General features: G+C 41.0%; 1 protein-coding gene and 1 long non-coding RNA gene across 2 annotated transcripts in view; both read left to right on the forward strand.

Annotated features, from left to right (window-relative positions):
• Window positions 1-13354: 13354 nt before the first annotated feature.
• The window catches only part of LOC311106440 (putative E3 ubiquitin-protein ligase UBR7), a 28770-nt gene continuing 23472 nt past the window's right edge, over window positions 13355-18652 (forward strand). The window contains exons 1-3 of the mRNA XM_084148775.1: window positions 13355-13521; window positions 14612-14732; window positions 15087-15220. Coding sequence (XP_084004901.1) covers window positions 14613-14732; window positions 15087-15220 — 254 coding nt within the window. The 5' untranslated portion in view covers window positions 13355-13521; window position 14612. The remainder of the gene's footprint in view (window positions 13522-14611; window positions 14733-15086; window positions 15221-18652) is intronic.
• On the forward strand, window positions 15231-18321 carry LOC311106446. The gene is made up of 2 exons (XR_014610327.1): window positions 15231-16419; window positions 16915-18321. It is a non-coding gene; the product is annotated as an uncharacterized lncRNA (long non-coding RNA).

The raw sequence follows: 18652 nt of genomic DNA on the forward strand, positions 1-18652 counted from the left end.
GGGAATTCTCACTGACAGTTCAAACAAATAAACATTAAAGACATGTTTAAACCATACATTTCCTTTTATTTGTAAAAATTTTAAACAATACAAATACATGAAGTTTCATGAAGTCCAGCAATACAATTACAAGGCAGTGAATAGTGTAGCTTGTCCCTGAGCTGGCGGACGAATGGTTCTTGCCACTCTTCCAGCTGGAGGTACTGCATGTTGGTTCCAACCTTAAAAGTAACAACAAAGAAAGTTAGCAGCCCTTGCAAAAATGAATTTGTTGCTGCAAACTTCCCGCAAGTTTGTGGAAAATGTGCTGCAAACTAAATAGTGTGCCACAAAATGTTGGCAGATGTTTGCAAACGTTTGCCACTAGTGGTGAATCTGCGGCAAACCTTTGGCAACAATAATATTTATTGCCACTCAGGGGCGGTGTGTTCATTAGGGCGATATGGGTGACGCACTGCCAAACGGGAAAAGGAAGGGATTTTTTTTCTAATCAATTATATCACAGCAACAGTAGTTATCAGTGTTCTAATCTAGACGTCTGATCTGCCACTAAATGTCCAATCAGGCTAAAGTCGTGCTTCAAATGGCCCCGCCCCCTTTGGGGCGATTTCAGTCAGGTTGAAAATCGCCCAGAAGTCTCTCATAGCCTGTCATGTAAAATCTTTTTTTTTCAAATATCAGAGCTTTCAATACAATCTCTATGAGTTTCTGAGGGCTTGCACTTACGCGCTTTCGTCATACGTAACATAACCATGAACGTAACTAAGAAAAGAGCGGGTAGCAGCGTCAATCAATTCACATACTACTATCAAGATGGCTAGCCTTCAGTGCAACTCGATTGTCTCTTTGAAAGAAGTTCACATCAAAGACCATTCAAAACGAGCTACTGTAACTGGAGTGTATGCTAGCGGTCATGAGGGAACATATTGTGGAGGAGGTGAAGTCGGCGAACTTCGTAGCTATCCAAGCTGACGAGACCACGGACGTTTCTACACAGATACAGCTGGTGCTTGTGCTGAGGTACATAGATAGCAACCACAAAGTGCAGGAGCGCTTTTTTGAGTTCCTTCCCATCTCGGAATCAACCTCAGTCTCAATCGCCAGTGTGCTTTTGGAGAGACTGAACGGTCTTTTTGCCGACGACGAGAAAGTCAAACTGTGGTGCACTGGCACTGTACCAGGTTCTCATGAGCTACAACCTCCAGGAGACGTTCTCTGAGACTGTGACTCTGTTGAACATCCTCATAACTACTCCCATGACAACAGCTGAAGCTGAGAGATGTTTCTCAACTTTGACACGAGTTAAGACATTCCTGCGAAATTCAATGGGCCAGGAACGTCTGAATGCACTGGCCATGCTTTCCATGGAGAGTGAACTAGTCCTCAGCATGCCTGATTTCAATGAGAAAGTCATTGACCGCTTTGCTGCATTGAAAGAGAGAAGAGAACAGTTTCAGTACAAGTAATGTAGCCTCTCTCTCTCTTTGTCCCTCCCTGTCTGTCTCTTTAACACACACACGCCCAAATCAGTTCACAGTTGATGTTGTTTAAAATAGTTATTTTTCATTTAAAAAAAAGTAAAAAAAATAATAATAATCTGTTCATGTTCATTTTTACAAATCTATACAATTGGCCAGAATATGGTTGTTCATTTTTACAAAGCCATACAGATAGCTGTGTTAACCTTTTTCTAGAAATTATTTTCAAATTCTGTTTTCAGGCAAAATGTCTATCACTGTTCATTTTCACAAATCTATACAAGAGGGCAGAATATGGAAGTCTATAAAAATTTCTTATTACCAATAACTTGCATCAATGTTTTCAGTAGCCTCTATCAAAAGCTCCTGCTTGCTTGTTGTGAATTATGCTCAGGTGCACATATTTCCAATTCAACCATGAGGCAAAAAATGTGGTAAAAGCTCTTGTTGATCCTGCAATCTGAACAAATACCAAGATGCTGTATTTTCAGCTGATATTTCATTTGTTTATGGAAATGCATATTGTTTATGCAGTGTTGAGGAATGTGAAAGAACACCCTTGATTATTTTTACTGTGATAACTTATTTTGCTTTTGTAAGCCAACACTTTTGAGATCAGTCAATAAATGCTTCTGGCATTGACTTATATGCTGCCCCTGTCTTCATGTTGTTGCTGGACATATCTTTTTTCAAATGTGTGTAGGTCACCTAAATCATCAGAAAAATTGCCCCCCCTGAGAATTTTTTCAGGAGCCGCCACTGTTGCCACTAGTGGCAAACAGTTCACCAGAGGTTTTTTTCTGGCAGACAATTCTCTCAAGATTCTATTTGATTCTGTGGCAAACCTATGGCAACAACATTTATTGCCACTAGTGGCAAACAGTTTACCAGAAGCCGTTTATGGTGAACACATGAGTTCCAAGGCCAGTAACCGTTGAAAGCAAATCAAGGGGATTAGATCTGTTGGAAAATGGAAACCAAGCTATCTAGCTAGCTACAGTGCCTACCAAAGTTGTCCGGTGAGTGTCTAACTTATTAATTAAACTTCCTAATAAACTTTAAAATTGTATTAGCTAAATGATGCCTAGTTAGCAATTTCGTGTTTTATGGGATAGAGTAAAACACATTTTGTTGATACCAGTTTCAATCTTTCAGCACCACTGACTGACTGGCTAGCGCTTAGCTATCATATTGTTGCACAATTCATGTGATAGGTAGCTAGCTAACTAATGATTTGCCTGAACACTTACAGCGCATTCGTAAAGTATTCAGACCCCTTATCTTTTTCCACATTTCGTTACGTTACAGCCTTATTCTAAATTTTATTTTTATTTTTTACATTTTCCTCATCAAGCTACACACAATACCCCATAATGACAAAGTGAAAACAGGTTTTTATAAATTTTTGCACATAAAAATAAAGAAATGGCTTTCCAAATTATGTCCAATCATTTGAATTTACCAAAGGTGGACTCCAATCAAGTTGTAGAAACATCTCAAGAATGATCAATGGAAACAGGATGCACCTGAGCTCAATTTCAAGTCTCATAGCAAAGGGTATTTAGATTTGGAAAGGCACACACCTGTCTATATAAGGTCCCACAGTTAACAGTGCATGTCAGAGCAAAAACCAAGCCATGAGATTGAAGGAATTGTCCATAGAGCTCCGAGACAGGTGTCATGACTGTTCTGTGAGGAGCCAAATAGGTCAGATCAGATTTGCAATGAATTATTTCAACCCCCTCTCACCTACAGAGAGGGGGAGGAGGGTACTGTGGGGGTTTGACACCTCACGCCCTGTTGTAAGTCAAAGGAGAGGAGATCCAGGGTCTCCCTCTCCAAATTCACAAAGGAATGTGCTTTGTCTCCAGAGACCTTTTCCCGCTAAAACTTTAACACGTTCAAAAGCGAATACTGGAACAATATTCCTAACAGAGAACGTGGGGAATGGTCAGAGTGTCACGACTTCCTCCGAAGCTGCCTCCTCTCCTGGTTCGGGCAGGCTTCGGCGTTCATCGTCACCGGCCTTCCAGCCACTATTCAGGAAAAGGAGGGAGAAATAACCGAGAATATTATGAAGGATTTCCTGCATACAGCGCTTCAAATCCCACTCGAGGCTGTCGATAAAATCCAACTCGAACGTGTACACCGTTTCGGACAAAGAGGACAGAAATATGATCGCCCAATCGTTGCCAAATTTGCATTTTTTAAGGATAAAGCAATGGTTAAAAGCCTAGGTAAAAGACTTGCTGGCAGGAAAATAGGCATGAATGATCAGTTCCCGAGGGAGATTGCAGAAAGGCGCAAAGTTCTGTATCCAATCTTCAAGGAAAATAGATTAAAAGGGAAACGTGTTGCACTTGTGGTCGATAAACTGTATATTGACAACCAAATGTTCAGAGACGCAAAGACTACTCCATGGCTATTCTAAAAGTTGTAATAGAGGAGTCGAATAATGGAACACCCAATACAGTGGGGAAAAAAAGTATTTAGTCAGCCACCAATTGTGCAAGTTCTCCCACTTAAAAAGATGAGAGAGGCCTGTAATTTTCATCATAGTTACACGTCAACTATGACAGACAAATTGAGGAAAAAAAATCCAGAAAATCACATTGTCTGATTTTTTATGAATTTATTTGCAAATTATGGTGGAAAATAAGTATTTGGTCACCTACAAACAAGCAAGATTTTTGGCTCTCACAGACCTGTAACTTCTTCTTTAAGAGGCTCCTCTGTCCTCCACTCGTTACCTGTATTAATGGCACCTGTTTGGACTTGTTATCAGTATAAAAGACACCTGTCCACAACCTCAAACAGTCACACTCCAAACTCCACTATGGCCAAGACCAAAGAGCTGTCAAAGGACACCAGAAACAAAATTGTAGACCTGCACCAGGCTGGGAAGACTGAATCTGCAATAGGTAAGCAGCTTGGTTTGAAGAAATCAACTGTGGGAGCAATTATTAGGAAATGGAAGACATACAAGACCACTGATAATCTCCCTCGATCTGGGGCTCCACGCAAGATCTCACCCCGTGGGGTCAAAATGATCACAAGAACGGTGAGCAAAAATCCCAGAACCACACGGGGGACCTAGTCAATGACCTGCAGAGAGCTGGGACCAAAGTAACAAAGCCTACCATCAGTAACACACTACGCCGCTAGGGACTCAAATCCTGCAGTGAAGTTTGCTAGAGTGCATTGGATGATCCAGAAGAGGATTGGGAGAATGTCATATGGTCAGATGAAACCAAAATAGAACTTTTTGGTAAAAACTCAACTCGTCGTGTTTGGAGGACAAAGAATGCTGAGTTGCATCCAAAGAACACCATACCTACTGTGAAGCATGGGGGTGGAAACATCATGCTTTGGGGCTGTTTTTCTGCAAAGGGACCAGGACGACTGATCCGTGTAAAGGAAAGAATGAATGGGGCCATGTATCGTGAGATTTTGAGTGAACCTCCTTCCATCAGCAAGGGCATTGAAGATGAAACGTGGCTGGGTCTTTCAGCATGACAATGATCCCAGACACACCGCCCGGGCAACGAAGGAGTGGCTTCGTAAGAAGCATTTCAAGGTCCTGGAGTGGCCTAGCCAGTCTCCAGATCTCAACCCCATAGAAAATCTTTGGAGGGAGTTGAAAGTCTGTGTTGCCCAGCAACAGCCCCAAAACATCACTGCTCTAGAGGAGATCTGCATGGAGGAATGGGCCAAAATACCAGCAACAGTGTGTGAAAACCTTGTGAAGACTTACAGAAAACGTTTGACCTGTGTCATTGCCAACAAAGGGCATATAACAAAGTATTGAGAAACTTTTGTTATTGACCAAATACTTATTTTCCACCATAATTTGCAAATAAATTCATTAAAAATCCTACAATGTGATTTTTTGGAAAAAAAAATTCTCATTTTGTCTGTCATAGTTGACGTGTACCTATGATGAAAATTACAGGCCTTTCTCATCTTTTTAAGTGGGAGAACTTGCACAATTGGTGGCTGACTAAATCATTTTTTCCCCACTGTACTAGCAATGATAGAGATTGTAATATTAAAGAACATTTATAGTAAGTATAGTATTTTAAAAAAGGATAAAAGGATATAACAAGAAAAGATAACAAGCAGAAAAATACATCTTCAAATACAACTAATTAGAAGATGGCTTTTTTGGCGGGCAATTGTTGTTTTGGCGGACGGTTGTTGTGGTTGGTCCTGTATTCTACCTGGCATCCTTTCCCCCTTGCGGCAGGTGTGGGATGCGGGTGCATTTGTGCGCTCGGCCCATTTCCTCCGCAGTCAACCATGTGGTGTGCATTTTTGTGTTTGGAAAGGTGCGGCGTTAAGTGAGTGAGAGGGGAAATGGTTGCATATCCCAGAGCCGACGGGTGTCTATGAGCAGGGGTAGTGAGAGAGAGCTTTCAATTTTGTGTAGATGAGGGATATACATTTTTAATATATAGGACCGTGGAAATTGTTTGCTAGGATAATAATTGCTTGTCGATAAATTAAATGTAATACAATGGCAATCCGGGTTATATGTTAAAATCCTAAGCATGAACTGCCAACATTATTACGCATATTAATTGATAATGATGGAAAATAAAATATGCAAGATATTTGAAATGTATTTAGTCAGCCACCAATTGTGCAAGTTCTCCCACTTAAAAAGATGAGAGAGGCCTGTAATTTTCATCATAGGTACATGTCAACTATGACAGATAAAATGAGGAAAAAAAATCCAGAAAATCACATTGTAGGATTTTTTATGAATTTATTTGGAAATTATGGTGGAAAATAAGTATTTGGTCAATAACAAAAGACTTTCAACTCCCTCCAAAGATTTTCTATGGGGTTGAGATCTGGAGACTGGCTAGGCCACTCCAGGACCTTGAAATGCTTCTTACGAAGCCACTCCTTCGTTGCCCGGGCGGTGTGTTTGGGATCATTTTCATGCTGAAAGACCCAGCCAAGTTTCATCTTCAATGCCCTTCCTGATGGAAGGAGGTTTTCACTCAAAATCTCACGATACATGGCCCCATTCATTATTTCCTTTACACGGATCATTCGTCCTGGTCCCTTTGCAGAAAAACAGCCCCAAAGCATGATGTTTCCACCCCCATGCTTCACAGTAGGTATGGTGTTCTTTGGATGCAACTCAGCATTCGTTGTCCTCCAAACACGACGAGTTGAGTTTTTACCAAAATGTTATATTTTGGTTTCATCTGACCATATGACATTCTCCCAATCCTCTTCTGGATCATCCAAATGCACTCTAGCAAACTTCAGACGGGCCTGGACATGTACTGGCTTAAGCAGGGGGACACGTCTGGCACTGCAGGATTTGAGTCCCTGGCGGCGTAGTGTGTCACTGATGGTAGGCTTTGTTACTTTGGTCCCAGCTCTCTGCAGGTCATTCACTAGGTCCCCCCGTGTGGTTCTGGGATTTTTGCTCACTGTTCTTGGGATAATTTTGACCCCACGGGGTGAGATCTTGCGTGGAGCCCCAGATTGAGGGAGATTATCAGTGGTCTTGTATGTCTTCCATTTCCTAATAATTGCTCCCACAGTTGATTTCTTCAAACCAAGCTGCTTACCTACTGCAGATTCAGTCTTCCCAGCCTGGTGCAGGTCTACAATTTTGTTTCTGGTGTCCTTTGACAGCTCTTTGGTCTTGGCCATAGTGGAGTTTGGAGTGTGACTGTTTGAGGTTGTGGACAGGTGTCTTTTATACTGATAACAAGTTCAAATAGGTGCCATTAATACAGGTAACAAGTGGAGGACATAGGAGCCTTTTAAAGAAGAAGTTACAGGTCTGTGAGAGCTTGTTTGTAGGTGACCAAATACTTATTTTCCACCATAATTTGCAAATAAATTCATTAAAAATCCTACAATGTGATTTTCTGGATTTTTTTCTCCTCAATTTGTCATAGTTGACGTGTACCTATGATGAAAATTACAGGCCTCTCTCATCTTTTTAAGTGGGAGAACTTGCACAATTGGTGGCTGACTAAATACTTTTTTCCCCCACTGTATATATATATATATATATATAGAGGTGACAGCATTGGAAATGCTTTTGGCGGTTAATCTGCTTCTGTTTTGTGGGTGGCACTGTGTGCTGTTTTTGATGGATGGGTCCTGGCCTCTTGGGGCCCTAGGGATCCGGAGGGACGTGGGTGGGATGCCGATCACTGGGATGACGGCTCAACTTGGGATGGGGAGGGGCTTTAGCGGGGGAATTAGTGGAGAACAATTGAAGGGTTACTTAGTAGCAATGCAAATATCACGGTACAGCTATATGGACACTCAATCATTACAGTATTTTTTATTGGTCAATTTACAAACATATATAATGATAAATAGACTTGAAACTTGTATCTCATTATGGTGTATGGTAAAATATGTATAGCCAGTTATAATTGTAATGGCTTAGCTAATAATAACAAAAGAAGAACAATATTTACATGGCTCAAAGAGAAGGAATATAAAATCTATTGTTTACAGGAAACTCATTCAACAATTCTAGATGAAGTTGCGTGGAAAAATGAATGGGGGGGCGAAATATACTTCTCCCATGGGCAAAGAAATTCAAAAGGGGTGTTGATATTAATTAATAGTAATTTCAATCCGAATATGCAAATTGTCCAAATAGATACGCAAGGTAGATGGATTATTTTAAATATGTTATTGGACCATAAACAGATATGTCTCATTAACCTTTACGGACCAAATAATGATGATCCACGCTTCTTTGACAATATATATAATAAATTATCAACCCTGCAAGCAATTCAAGACAATATTATTATGGTGGGGGATTATAATACTGTTTTAAATAGCTAAATGGAACGTAAAGGAAATCACACGACAAACAATCACCCACATGCTCTTAAGGAAATCGTGAATGTCATGGATACATTAGAACTAGTAGATATATGGAGGCTTAAATATCCTGATCTAGTGAGATATACAGTGGGGAGAACAAGTATTTGATACATTGCCGATTTTGCAGGTTTTCTACTTACAAAGCATGTAGAGGTCTGTAATTTTTATTATAGGTACACTTCAACTGTGAGAGACGGAATCTAAAACAAAAATCCAGAAAATCACATTGTATTATTTTTAAGTAATTAATTTGCATTGTATTGCATGACATAAGTATTTGATACATCAGAAAAGCTGAACTTAATATTTGGTACAGAAACCTTTGTTTGCAATTACAGAGATCATACGTTTCCTGTAGGTCTTGACCAGGTTTGCACACACTGCAGCAGGGATTTTGGCCCACTCCTCCATACAGACCTTCTCCAGATCCTTCAGGTTTCGGGGCTGTCGCTGGGCAATACGGACTTTCAGCTCCCTCCAAAGATTTTCTATTGGGTTCAGGTCTGGAGACTGGCTTGGCCACATCAGGACCTTGAGATGCTTCTTACGGAGCCACTCCTTAGTTGCCCTGGCTGTGTGTTTCGGGTCGTTGTCATGCTGGAAGACCCAGCCACGACTCATCTTCAATGCTCTTACTGAGGGAAGGAGGTTGTTGGACATGATCTCGCGATACATGGCCCCTTCCATCCTCCCCTCAATACGGTGCAGTCGTCCTGTCCCCTTTGCAGAAAAGCATCCCCAAAGAATGATGTTTCCACCTCCATGCTTCACGGTTGGGATGGTGTTCTTGGGGTTGTACTCATCCTTCTTCTTCCTCCAAACACGGCGAGTGGAGTTTAGACCAAAAAGCTCTATTGTTGTCTCATCAGACCACATTACCTTCTCCCATTCCTCCTCTGGATCATCCAGATGGTCATTGGCAAACTTCAGACGGGCCTGGACATGCGCCAGCTTGAGCAGGGGGACCTTGCGTGCGCTGCAGGATTTTAATCCATGACAGCGTAGTGTGTTACTAATGGTTTTCTTTGAGACTGTGGTCCCAGCTCTCTTCAGGTCATTGACCAGGTCCTGCCGTGTAGTTCTGGGCTGATCCCTCACCTTCCTCATGATCATTGATGCCCCACGAGGTGAGATCTTGCATGGAGCCCCAGACCGAGGGTGATTGACCGTCATCTTGAACTTCTTCCATTTTCTAATAATTGCGCCAACAGTTGTTGCCTTCTCACCAAGCTGCTTGCCTATTGTCCTGTAGCCCATCCCAGCCTTGTGCAGGTCTACAATTTATCCCTGATGTCCTTACACAGCTCTCTGGTCTTTGCCATTGTGGAGAGGTTGGAGTCTGTTTGATTGAGTGTGTGGACAGGTGTCTTTTATACAGGTAACGAGTTCAAACAGGTGCAGTTAATACAGGTAATGAGTGGAGAACAGGAGGGCTTCTTAAAGAAAAACTAACAGGTCTGTGAGAGACGGAATTCTTACTGGTTGGTAGGTGATCAAATACTTATGCCATGCAATAAAATGCAAATTAATTACTTAAAAATCATACAATGTGATTTTATGGATTTTTGTTTTAGATTCCGTCTCTCACAGTTGAAGTGTACCTATGATAAAAATTACAGACCTCTACATGCTTTGTAAGTAGGAAAACCTGCAAAATCGGCAGTGTATCAAATACTTATTCTCCCCACTGTATGTATGTCAGGAGATAAAAGTAAACATCTGCTCCCGCCAGTTCTCCATCTCCAGAAGTTCTTGCCAGGGCTGTCCTCTTTCTTCATTGTTATTTGCCTTATCTCTCGAACCCATAGCCCAGACAGTTTGTCAGTCAACCTGCCATGATCCTATCAAAATCTATGGCACCATGCTGATTACATTATTATTCTTCCAGAATGTTTCTCAGTCTCTTCCCCACCTTTTAGATACTGTATCTTCAATGCTTTCAGCAAAATTGCGGGATACAAGATCAATTGGGGGTAGTCTGCATTACTACTGTTGAACAAAATACCAGAGTCATCTATTCCTTTAAATATCCCAGTGGTCCAGAATTGTAGATATCTGTGTGTTAAAATCGATCCTTCCTTACAAAATATTGTCCTGAACAATTTTAAAAGTTTTTAAAGATATAGAAACAGATGTACATAGATGGTCTACATCTCCCTCTTCAATTCAATTGCGTATTTCAGTGGATAAAAGTATCATCCTTTCACAAATAAAATTCTTCCTGGAAGATGTCAGGGACAAGATTGAAGACCTACACAAGGCTGGAATGGGCTACAAGACCTTCGCCAAGCAGCTTGGTGAGAAGGTGACAACAGTTGGTGCGATTATTCGCAGGAGAACTGGGTGAAAGTGTTGTGGTCAGATGAGACCAAAATGGAGCTCTTTGGCATCAACTCAACTCGCTGTGTTTGGAGGAGGAGGAATGCTGCCTATGACCTCTGGCCTGCTGGCCCCCCTACCTCTGCGGAAGCACAGTCCCCGCTCAGCCCAGTCAAAACTGTTCGCTGCTCTGGCACCCCAATGGTGGAACAAGCTCCCTCACGACGCCAGGACAGCGGAGTCACTCACCACCTTCCGGAGACACTTGAAACCCCACCTCTTTAAGGAATACCTGGGATAGGATAAAGTAATCATTCTACCCCCCCTTACCCCACCCCAAAGAAAGAAAAATATTGTAAAGTGGTTATCTCACTGGCTATAAGGTGAATGCACCAATTTGTAAGTCGCTCTGGATAAGAGTGTCTGCTAAATGACATAAATGTAAATGTAAGAAAATTCACTCCTTAATCTACATTTATCTGGAGGAACAAAAAAACAAAACTCTCCATATTATAGAAACATGACCTCAGGTGGAATGAGCCTCCCAAACTTCCAATGGTACTCTTGGTCATTTGCTCTGCGTTCTCTTGCTACTTGGCTAAATGGTGGTCCTCTGTAGCTCAGCTGGTAGAGCACGGCGCTTGTAACGCCAAGGTAGTGGGTTCGATCCCCGGGACCACCCATACACAAAAATGTATGCACGCATGACTGTAAGTCGCTTTGGATAAAAGCGTCTGCTAAATGGCATATTATTATTATTATTATAAATGCAGAAGCTTGCTTGTCATGGCATCCCATAGAAACATTCAAATAAATGAGGTATTGTAATCTGTGAACAATCTAAATTAAGATTCATGCCATCTGTTTGGCTGAAAGAAATTGTGGAATCACTTGTATTGACATTGCCAACACGGAATGCTCAGCAGCTAGAATGCATAACGCCAAAGTAGAGAACATTTCATGTTGGAATCAGGCTGCTGAACAATTGAAATCTCTTCTTTAGGTAGAACACCCTGCTAGGGGTCCTTGGGGTGGGGTGGGGGGAGTTCTACATTTAACGCAACCTAATTTCTTAATCATTATTTCTCTATTTTGCGTTCTCATTTTGTGCATATTCATATACTTCTCTGTCAATGCGTTTGACACTAGCATATGCAAACACGCTGATGTCATTGACATTGAGATACAGAGTCAGATCTGCCTCTGTGTGCCAAAGTCACTGAGTTAAGTGTACAAAACTGAGGGCATCTCTTGCTGTTTCTCCTTTCTAAAACCACACTCATGAATGCTACTATACTATGAACTACTCTAATTGCTGTGTGTGCCTGTTAACCAACAAGAGTAACAAACAAAATGTATAATAAGATATCTGTATGTCAGTAGAGATGCTGCATGTTATAATGTTTGAGAGGAATATTCACAGCAAATCTATGTTGACACTTCATTTAACGCAGCTCGATAACAAGCTCAACACTGTTGCAGGCTGAACCAGTACCTGGGCTTGAGGAGACGATGAATATGACGAGATCTCCTCTGACACCCAGGATCCTTCAATTCAAAGTCCCATTAACCAGCGCTGCAAACGTTATGTCAAAATATGTTCGGTACTCACCAAAATATGGAGTTGCAAAGAGCAACTATCATCATTACTGCCGTTACGCACGGTATGCACTTTCTCAATAAAAATAAAGTAAATGATCTTTCGGGATACCGATTTTGTTAACTGTATGGATAAAAGGCAACGTGTTGCTCTCTTCATTGACCTGTCAAAGGCTTTCGATACTGTTGATCACTCACTGCTAATTTAGAGGTTTTCCTCAATTTGCATAGACCAGGCTGCATGTAACAATTTTAGTACTCATCACTGCATTCTCTACCAGAAAGTTGGTTGATACATTGCTATGTTTTAATTTATATAACACTTCAACAAAACTTTAGACATACGAGTTACCACACCCGTTCACTTAAGAATGTGTTCTTAATTGACTAGCCTAGTTAAATAAAAATTAACCCCAAAAAATCTCAGGGATGGTAAAAACAAAATTGCTTTGATATCTGAGTTAGGTAATTCAGCTTTTAGTTTGTTCCACAAATAAGGTGCAAGAATTCATCAAACTGTTCTTAAATTTGATGTTTTGGTGCCTCTAGGTCAATTCAGAAAGTTGATTGAGGACCTTATTACTGACGATATTTTTTTAATGACCGTTTTTCTTTCTGATTGCATTTTGTATTCATATTGATGTGTGTATTTTCTGTAATTTCTGTAATTCAGGGCTCATCTGTAAAATAGACCTTGGTCTCAGTATGACTCCCTGATAAAATAAAGGTTAAATAAATAAAATAAATACGGTACTGCTGCTGGATCAGCCAACTGTTCGTGGCAGAAATTAGTTATGTTATTGGAGGTGCTGAAGGTGGATTTTGCTCATGCACACTTGGTCAAAAACAATATACTTTTGATTTAGACCTTTTTTGGAAGTAAATACCGTGCGTGACGGCAGTTGCTCTGCGAAACTGATAAGAGCGTCTGCTAAATATGTCAAATGAGATAAATGAAAATTAAACTTTTTGTGAGTACAGAACGTATTTTGACAACGTTTGCAGAGTTGGTTAATCGGAATATGAATTGAAGGATTCCAGTTGTTTTGAACACAGACGACGGAGGTATCAGATTTCCGAGTTCCCAGTTGTTTTGAACGCAGCATTAGTAGCAAACTAGTCGGTTTGATGCTGGGAATATCTGTGCTAGTTAGCCGGCGCTAAACAGGTGTCGTCTCACTCAAAGCCAGTTATCTAAATCCATTCTCTGATCAACGTGGGCGGTTTATCTGATCATCCAAAGGTAGGGATTTGTCTAATTATTTTCGTAGCAACTAGCTACCAAAATGTGTTTTCTTCCAGGGCAGGATTAACGTTAGCTAGCAAAACGATAGATTTCGTACTAGACAACAGCTACATAACGTAACACAAAACACTAGCCTCAATAGAAGAGGTACATTCGTGAACCTCGTTTTGTTTTTACGAACATGCTATAGCCAAGCGTGTTAACTTACAAGCTAACCAACCTCACTATCATCAACTTGCACATCCCGCTTGTCATTTCTTTAAAAGTATTTATTTTTCAACGTGTTCAGTAAGTAGCCCCCATACGTCTGCGTTTAATTTCTTAATCGCCACTATCATAGAAGTCAGGTTGTTTTCTGTTTTTATGATAATCTCTTTCTTCAGGGCATTCCTATGACGCTAGTTTGAACTCTGACCCGAGTCATCGTGGCATTTTGACGGATAATCGATTTGTTTCGCCATGTTTCCACAGACAGATACATAACAACCACCAACTAAACCAACAGTAGAGACAATATTTCATCGAAATGTGAAGCTATCAAGGTGTGCTTTTCAGAAACTCCCGCCAACAGGGTGAAATATTGAAACATAATCCGGAAGTCGTGCGGATGTTGTCATTGTGAGATAGCGACAATGTATCGAGTTTGATGCCGCGTTCATGTGGTACTAGGAACTAGTGGTGCTTTCAAGACAAGTGGGAACTTGGAAATATCGTCAAATCATGACGTCGGTGGTCTTCAGGTCGGAAAGTCGGAGTTCTAGAAAGATTTCCGAGTTCGATGGCGTTCAAAACGATTTTTACCAGTCATAGCTAGTTTTTTACCAAGTTCCCAGTTGTCTTGAACTCTCTGAAGTCAGATTTTCGAGTTTCCTAGTTCCGACTAGCACGTGAACATGGCATAAGAATAACCGAACGCCCAGAGCACTCCACAATGTTTTGCTTATGGAACTCGTTTGGTGAATAGAGAATTCTGATACCTCTTCCCAAGTCACAGACGTCCCTGTTTAGATTTCCCTGTCAGTGTACATTCTGCCCTGGAAACACGTGCTTGTATAAAAAAATAAATATATATTACCTTCTCTCCAAGGATGACGGGAGATGAGGCTACTGTCTCTTTGGTGGATGTTTTGGAAGAAGATGAAGAGTTGGAGAATGAGGCGTCTGCTGTTTTAGCTGGCAGTGATTCTGAGAAGTGTTCTTATCCTGAGGTAGGGTATTTGCGCCACATCTTTTTAGAGAAGCACAAATATACCCAATATTAGTTAGATATAATACAACTTTGCTATCTGAGCCAGTGTTAAGTTGCATATTTTTTAAATTCTACACCAATCAATCTTATGTCACTGCCAACCAAAATTACAAATATCAATACCAAATTGACAATAGTTTAGAAATGTAACTTGATCTGTGTTTTTATGACAATTTTAAATGTTCTAACCTGTGGATTTATCACATGTACATTTTCCCTCTTGTGGTAGACATTGCAAAAACATGCTCTATCTGAAAGAATCAAGATGCATGGCAGTTTCACATGTGTTTTTTGGGGGGATGTGTTCTTACAGGGCTATGTGAAGCGACAAGCCCTCTATGCCTGTAGCACCTGCACACCAAAGGGGGGAGAGCCAGCCGGCATCTGCCTGGCCTGCTCCTACAAATGCCATGAAGGCCATGACCTTTTTGAGCTCTACACCAAAAGGTGAGTTTCACTGCATTGTTGATTCTTTTTTTTCTATTGAATCTTTCCTCAACTCCTTGCCTCCTCAAAACGTAGTGGACAAGAAGGCCTGAGGGGAGGTAGCTTCTCCTCCAATAAGGTAGAGCAGTAGGTGAGGAGCTGGGGTGTGAGGAATCCCAGAAAGATGAATTGAGATGGAGACGTGGGGTGGACCCCCTAAAGGACAAGACAGACCAACACAAATGTCGTCCATGCGCTACATTGCCTGTTGATGATGTAGATAGGACAACCTTGTCTGTCTTGTCCTTAAAGTGGTTTATATTTTATATGAATGCATGTTTACCAAATGAAAAAGCATTGTTTTGGTATGTCAGAGGCCCTTCAAGCTTGCCTGAATTTTATTTACTGTAATCGCTAATTTTTGTGTGTTCATTGAGGGAAAGCATTGTTCATACTAACGTAACATGGGTTCAGATATCCGTATCTAATAATGGCTTGTGGATCACATCAGTTTATGAAATGTAAGTTCATTGTCCACTCATCTTTCAATCATCTTAAAGTTAGACCCAGTCCATCTCCTTAATGGGACACACAGAGCAATATTTGGGTGCTGTGTGTGGCCCTATATCTGTGCTCAAATTTATAAATGTTCCTGTGTAATGAACCACAGCACCCTCTAGCTTTATCTGTGATACTGCAGATGGAAACAGAATTTTCCGTAGTTAAGGGTGCAGTGCAGTTAAATGTGTTTTACCGTAAAAAAAAAAGAAGATATTTCCACACTGAATATTGTGAAAGTGATGATAATGGCCTTTTTGTGTAAGATCTGTTAAAAAAAAATGCCTGAAATTTCAGCCTGTTCAAGTGGGATGTACTTTTGACCCGCACCCGGCGATCTGATTATAATAGACCAATTAACGTTAATAATTTATTTACATATTCCCTCCTAGTTTTGGCGCTGGTCCCGCCCAAAAGCAAGAGAGATTGTGCATTATGGATGCCTTAGCACTGTATTCCAGCCGAACAATCAGTTTGTCTGATTTGGCAGCGATTTATTTATCATAATCAACTGTCAGAGAAGTTCAGTCGAACCTCCTGCACAGCACACTTTGCATCGGACTACACTGCAAATCAGGCTAGGTACACAGGTGGATTTCCCAGCAGCTCCATCGAGCATCGCATGGATCTTGAAATCGGCAGCAGCAGCAACCATTCATGAAGTAAGTGTCTAGATAGTTATTTTTCTATTATAAGTAAAGGACATGGTATTCATGGGTTGCATGCTTCGTCACAATATTGTTTTGAACGTTCTCTTGAGGACCTCTGCCCGGATGAACTTTCTACTAGCTACTCAATGGCATTCTCTGAGCTGCAATGTGCTGATGAAGATTTAGTCTAAAGTGCATTATAATGACTTGGAAAAACAAGGACATTTCTAAAGGAGGCAAATCATTAGTTGGATTTATAGCTTGTGAGGAGTCGCTTGAAGCGTGAGAGGAATGGAAGATTTTCCACCATAATTTGCAAATAAATTCATTAAATTCATAAATTCATTAAAAATCCTACAATGTGATTTTCTGGAAAAAAAATTCTCATTTTGTCTGTCATAGTTGACGTGTACCTATGATGAAAATTACAGGCCTCTCTCATCTTTTTAAGTGGGAGAACTTGCACAATTGGTGGCTGACTAAATACTTTTTTCCCCCACTGTACAGGGGGTACCGGTACAGAGTCAATGTGCAGGGGCACCGGTTAGTCGAGGTAATTGAGGTAATATGTACATGTGGGTAGAGTTAGTGACTATGCATAGATAATAAACAGAGTAGCAGCCGCGTAAAAGAGGGGGTGGGGTGTGGGTGACAATGCAAATAGTGCGAGTAGCCATGATTAGCTGTTCAGGAGTCTTATGACTTGGGGGTAGAAGCTGTTAGGAAGCCTTTTGGTCCTAGACTTGGTGCTCCGGTAACGCTTGCCGTGCGGTAGCAGAGAGAACAGTCTATGACTAGGGTGGCTGGAGTCTAGGTCCAAAAGGCTTCTTATATTGCTTTGAGATTTCTATTATGAAAGCACTATAGAAGTTTAATTTATTTTTATTATTATTACTAGCCTGCCAGCACAAAGCAAGAGGGAGGGTAGCTACTAATATTATTAGCTAGCTAGATATCTCATTAGGTGTATGTTTATCTGTGATATGATTCCTAAAACAAATAGTAAGCCTTCTGGCAGTTGAATACCAGAATGAATGTGTAAGTCTTATGATACATCAAATGACTTATGAAAGCTCAGGCTAGAGATCTAGCGGTTTGACTTTGCTACAGGCATACATTATCATTTTATTTCAGTTATGGACTATCAGATATGAAATAATGTTACATTTTCTCAAATGTGAGTGAAAACATAAAAACATAAAATGTAACTTTGTCACCTTGCAAACAGTTTGATAACGTCCATTCATGATCCCCTTATGTGCTAAAGAGCCATAGCTGAGGAAGTCCTGCAGGATGAAGAGGACCATGAAGTCATGGACTTCTTGGAGGAAGATGTTTTTGATGAGGAGCTACTTGGTGTGAAGACTAGGACAAAGAGTATGAGACACACACAGACAGGTGAACATCGACTGGCAGAGAAGCAGCTGAACTGGTCCTCCCCCTCCCCCACCTAACCCTCCTAGGTTGATGCTGGTAGTTGGTGCTGCTCATACCAAGCTGGTGGTGAAGGTCGTAGAAATGCTATAGCCTGGTCCCAGATCGGTTTATGCTGTCTTGCTAACTCCAAATGTATGATAGTTGTAATGCCATGATACCATAGCTGTTGGCTTGGCTATACATATGAGTTGGCTAATGGCTATATAGCACAAACAGCTCAAAGACCAAGCTAACATTTGGCTGATTGTCGGAACAGAAATAAATGTTATGTACTTGAGGACTACTCTAAAAAATGTTGGTTTTGTTGCAGTAAATATAGAAAGGAGAATATGACGTGATTTGCTTGTGTGGCACCTGAATGCAAGGGCAAGCAGTTGTGTATGGTGATATGATAGTGATGCAAATGCACGTGTGTTTTCAGTTTTAAAAGAGACAATGTTTTCCCCTTTCAATAAAGTTATTGTTTTATTAATATTATATTGTTGTGCATGTCTTTCCTTATCATATGTAAGACTCAATGCTTTCTGTAATTTGTTTTGGTGCACATATGTGTTTTAATTTACTATCTGGATAAGAAAGAACATCTCCCGAGTGGCGCAGTGGTCTAAGGCACTGCATCGCAGTGCTAGCTGTGCCACTAGAGATCCTGGTTCGTATCCAGGCTCTGCTGTAGCCGGCCGCAACCGGGAGACCAATGGGGCGGCGCACAATTGGCCCAGTGTCGTCCAGGTTAGGGGAGGGAATGGCCGGCAGGGAGGTAGCTCAGTTGGTAGAGCATGGCGTTTGCAATGCCAGGGTTGTGGGTTCG

Source organism: Coregonus lavaretus (assembly GCF_964263955.1).
Source record: "Coregonus lavaretus genome assembly, chromosome: 31".
Taxonomy (NCBI): Eukaryota; Metazoa; Chordata; class Actinopteri; order Salmoniformes; family Salmonidae; genus Coregonus; species Coregonus lavaretus.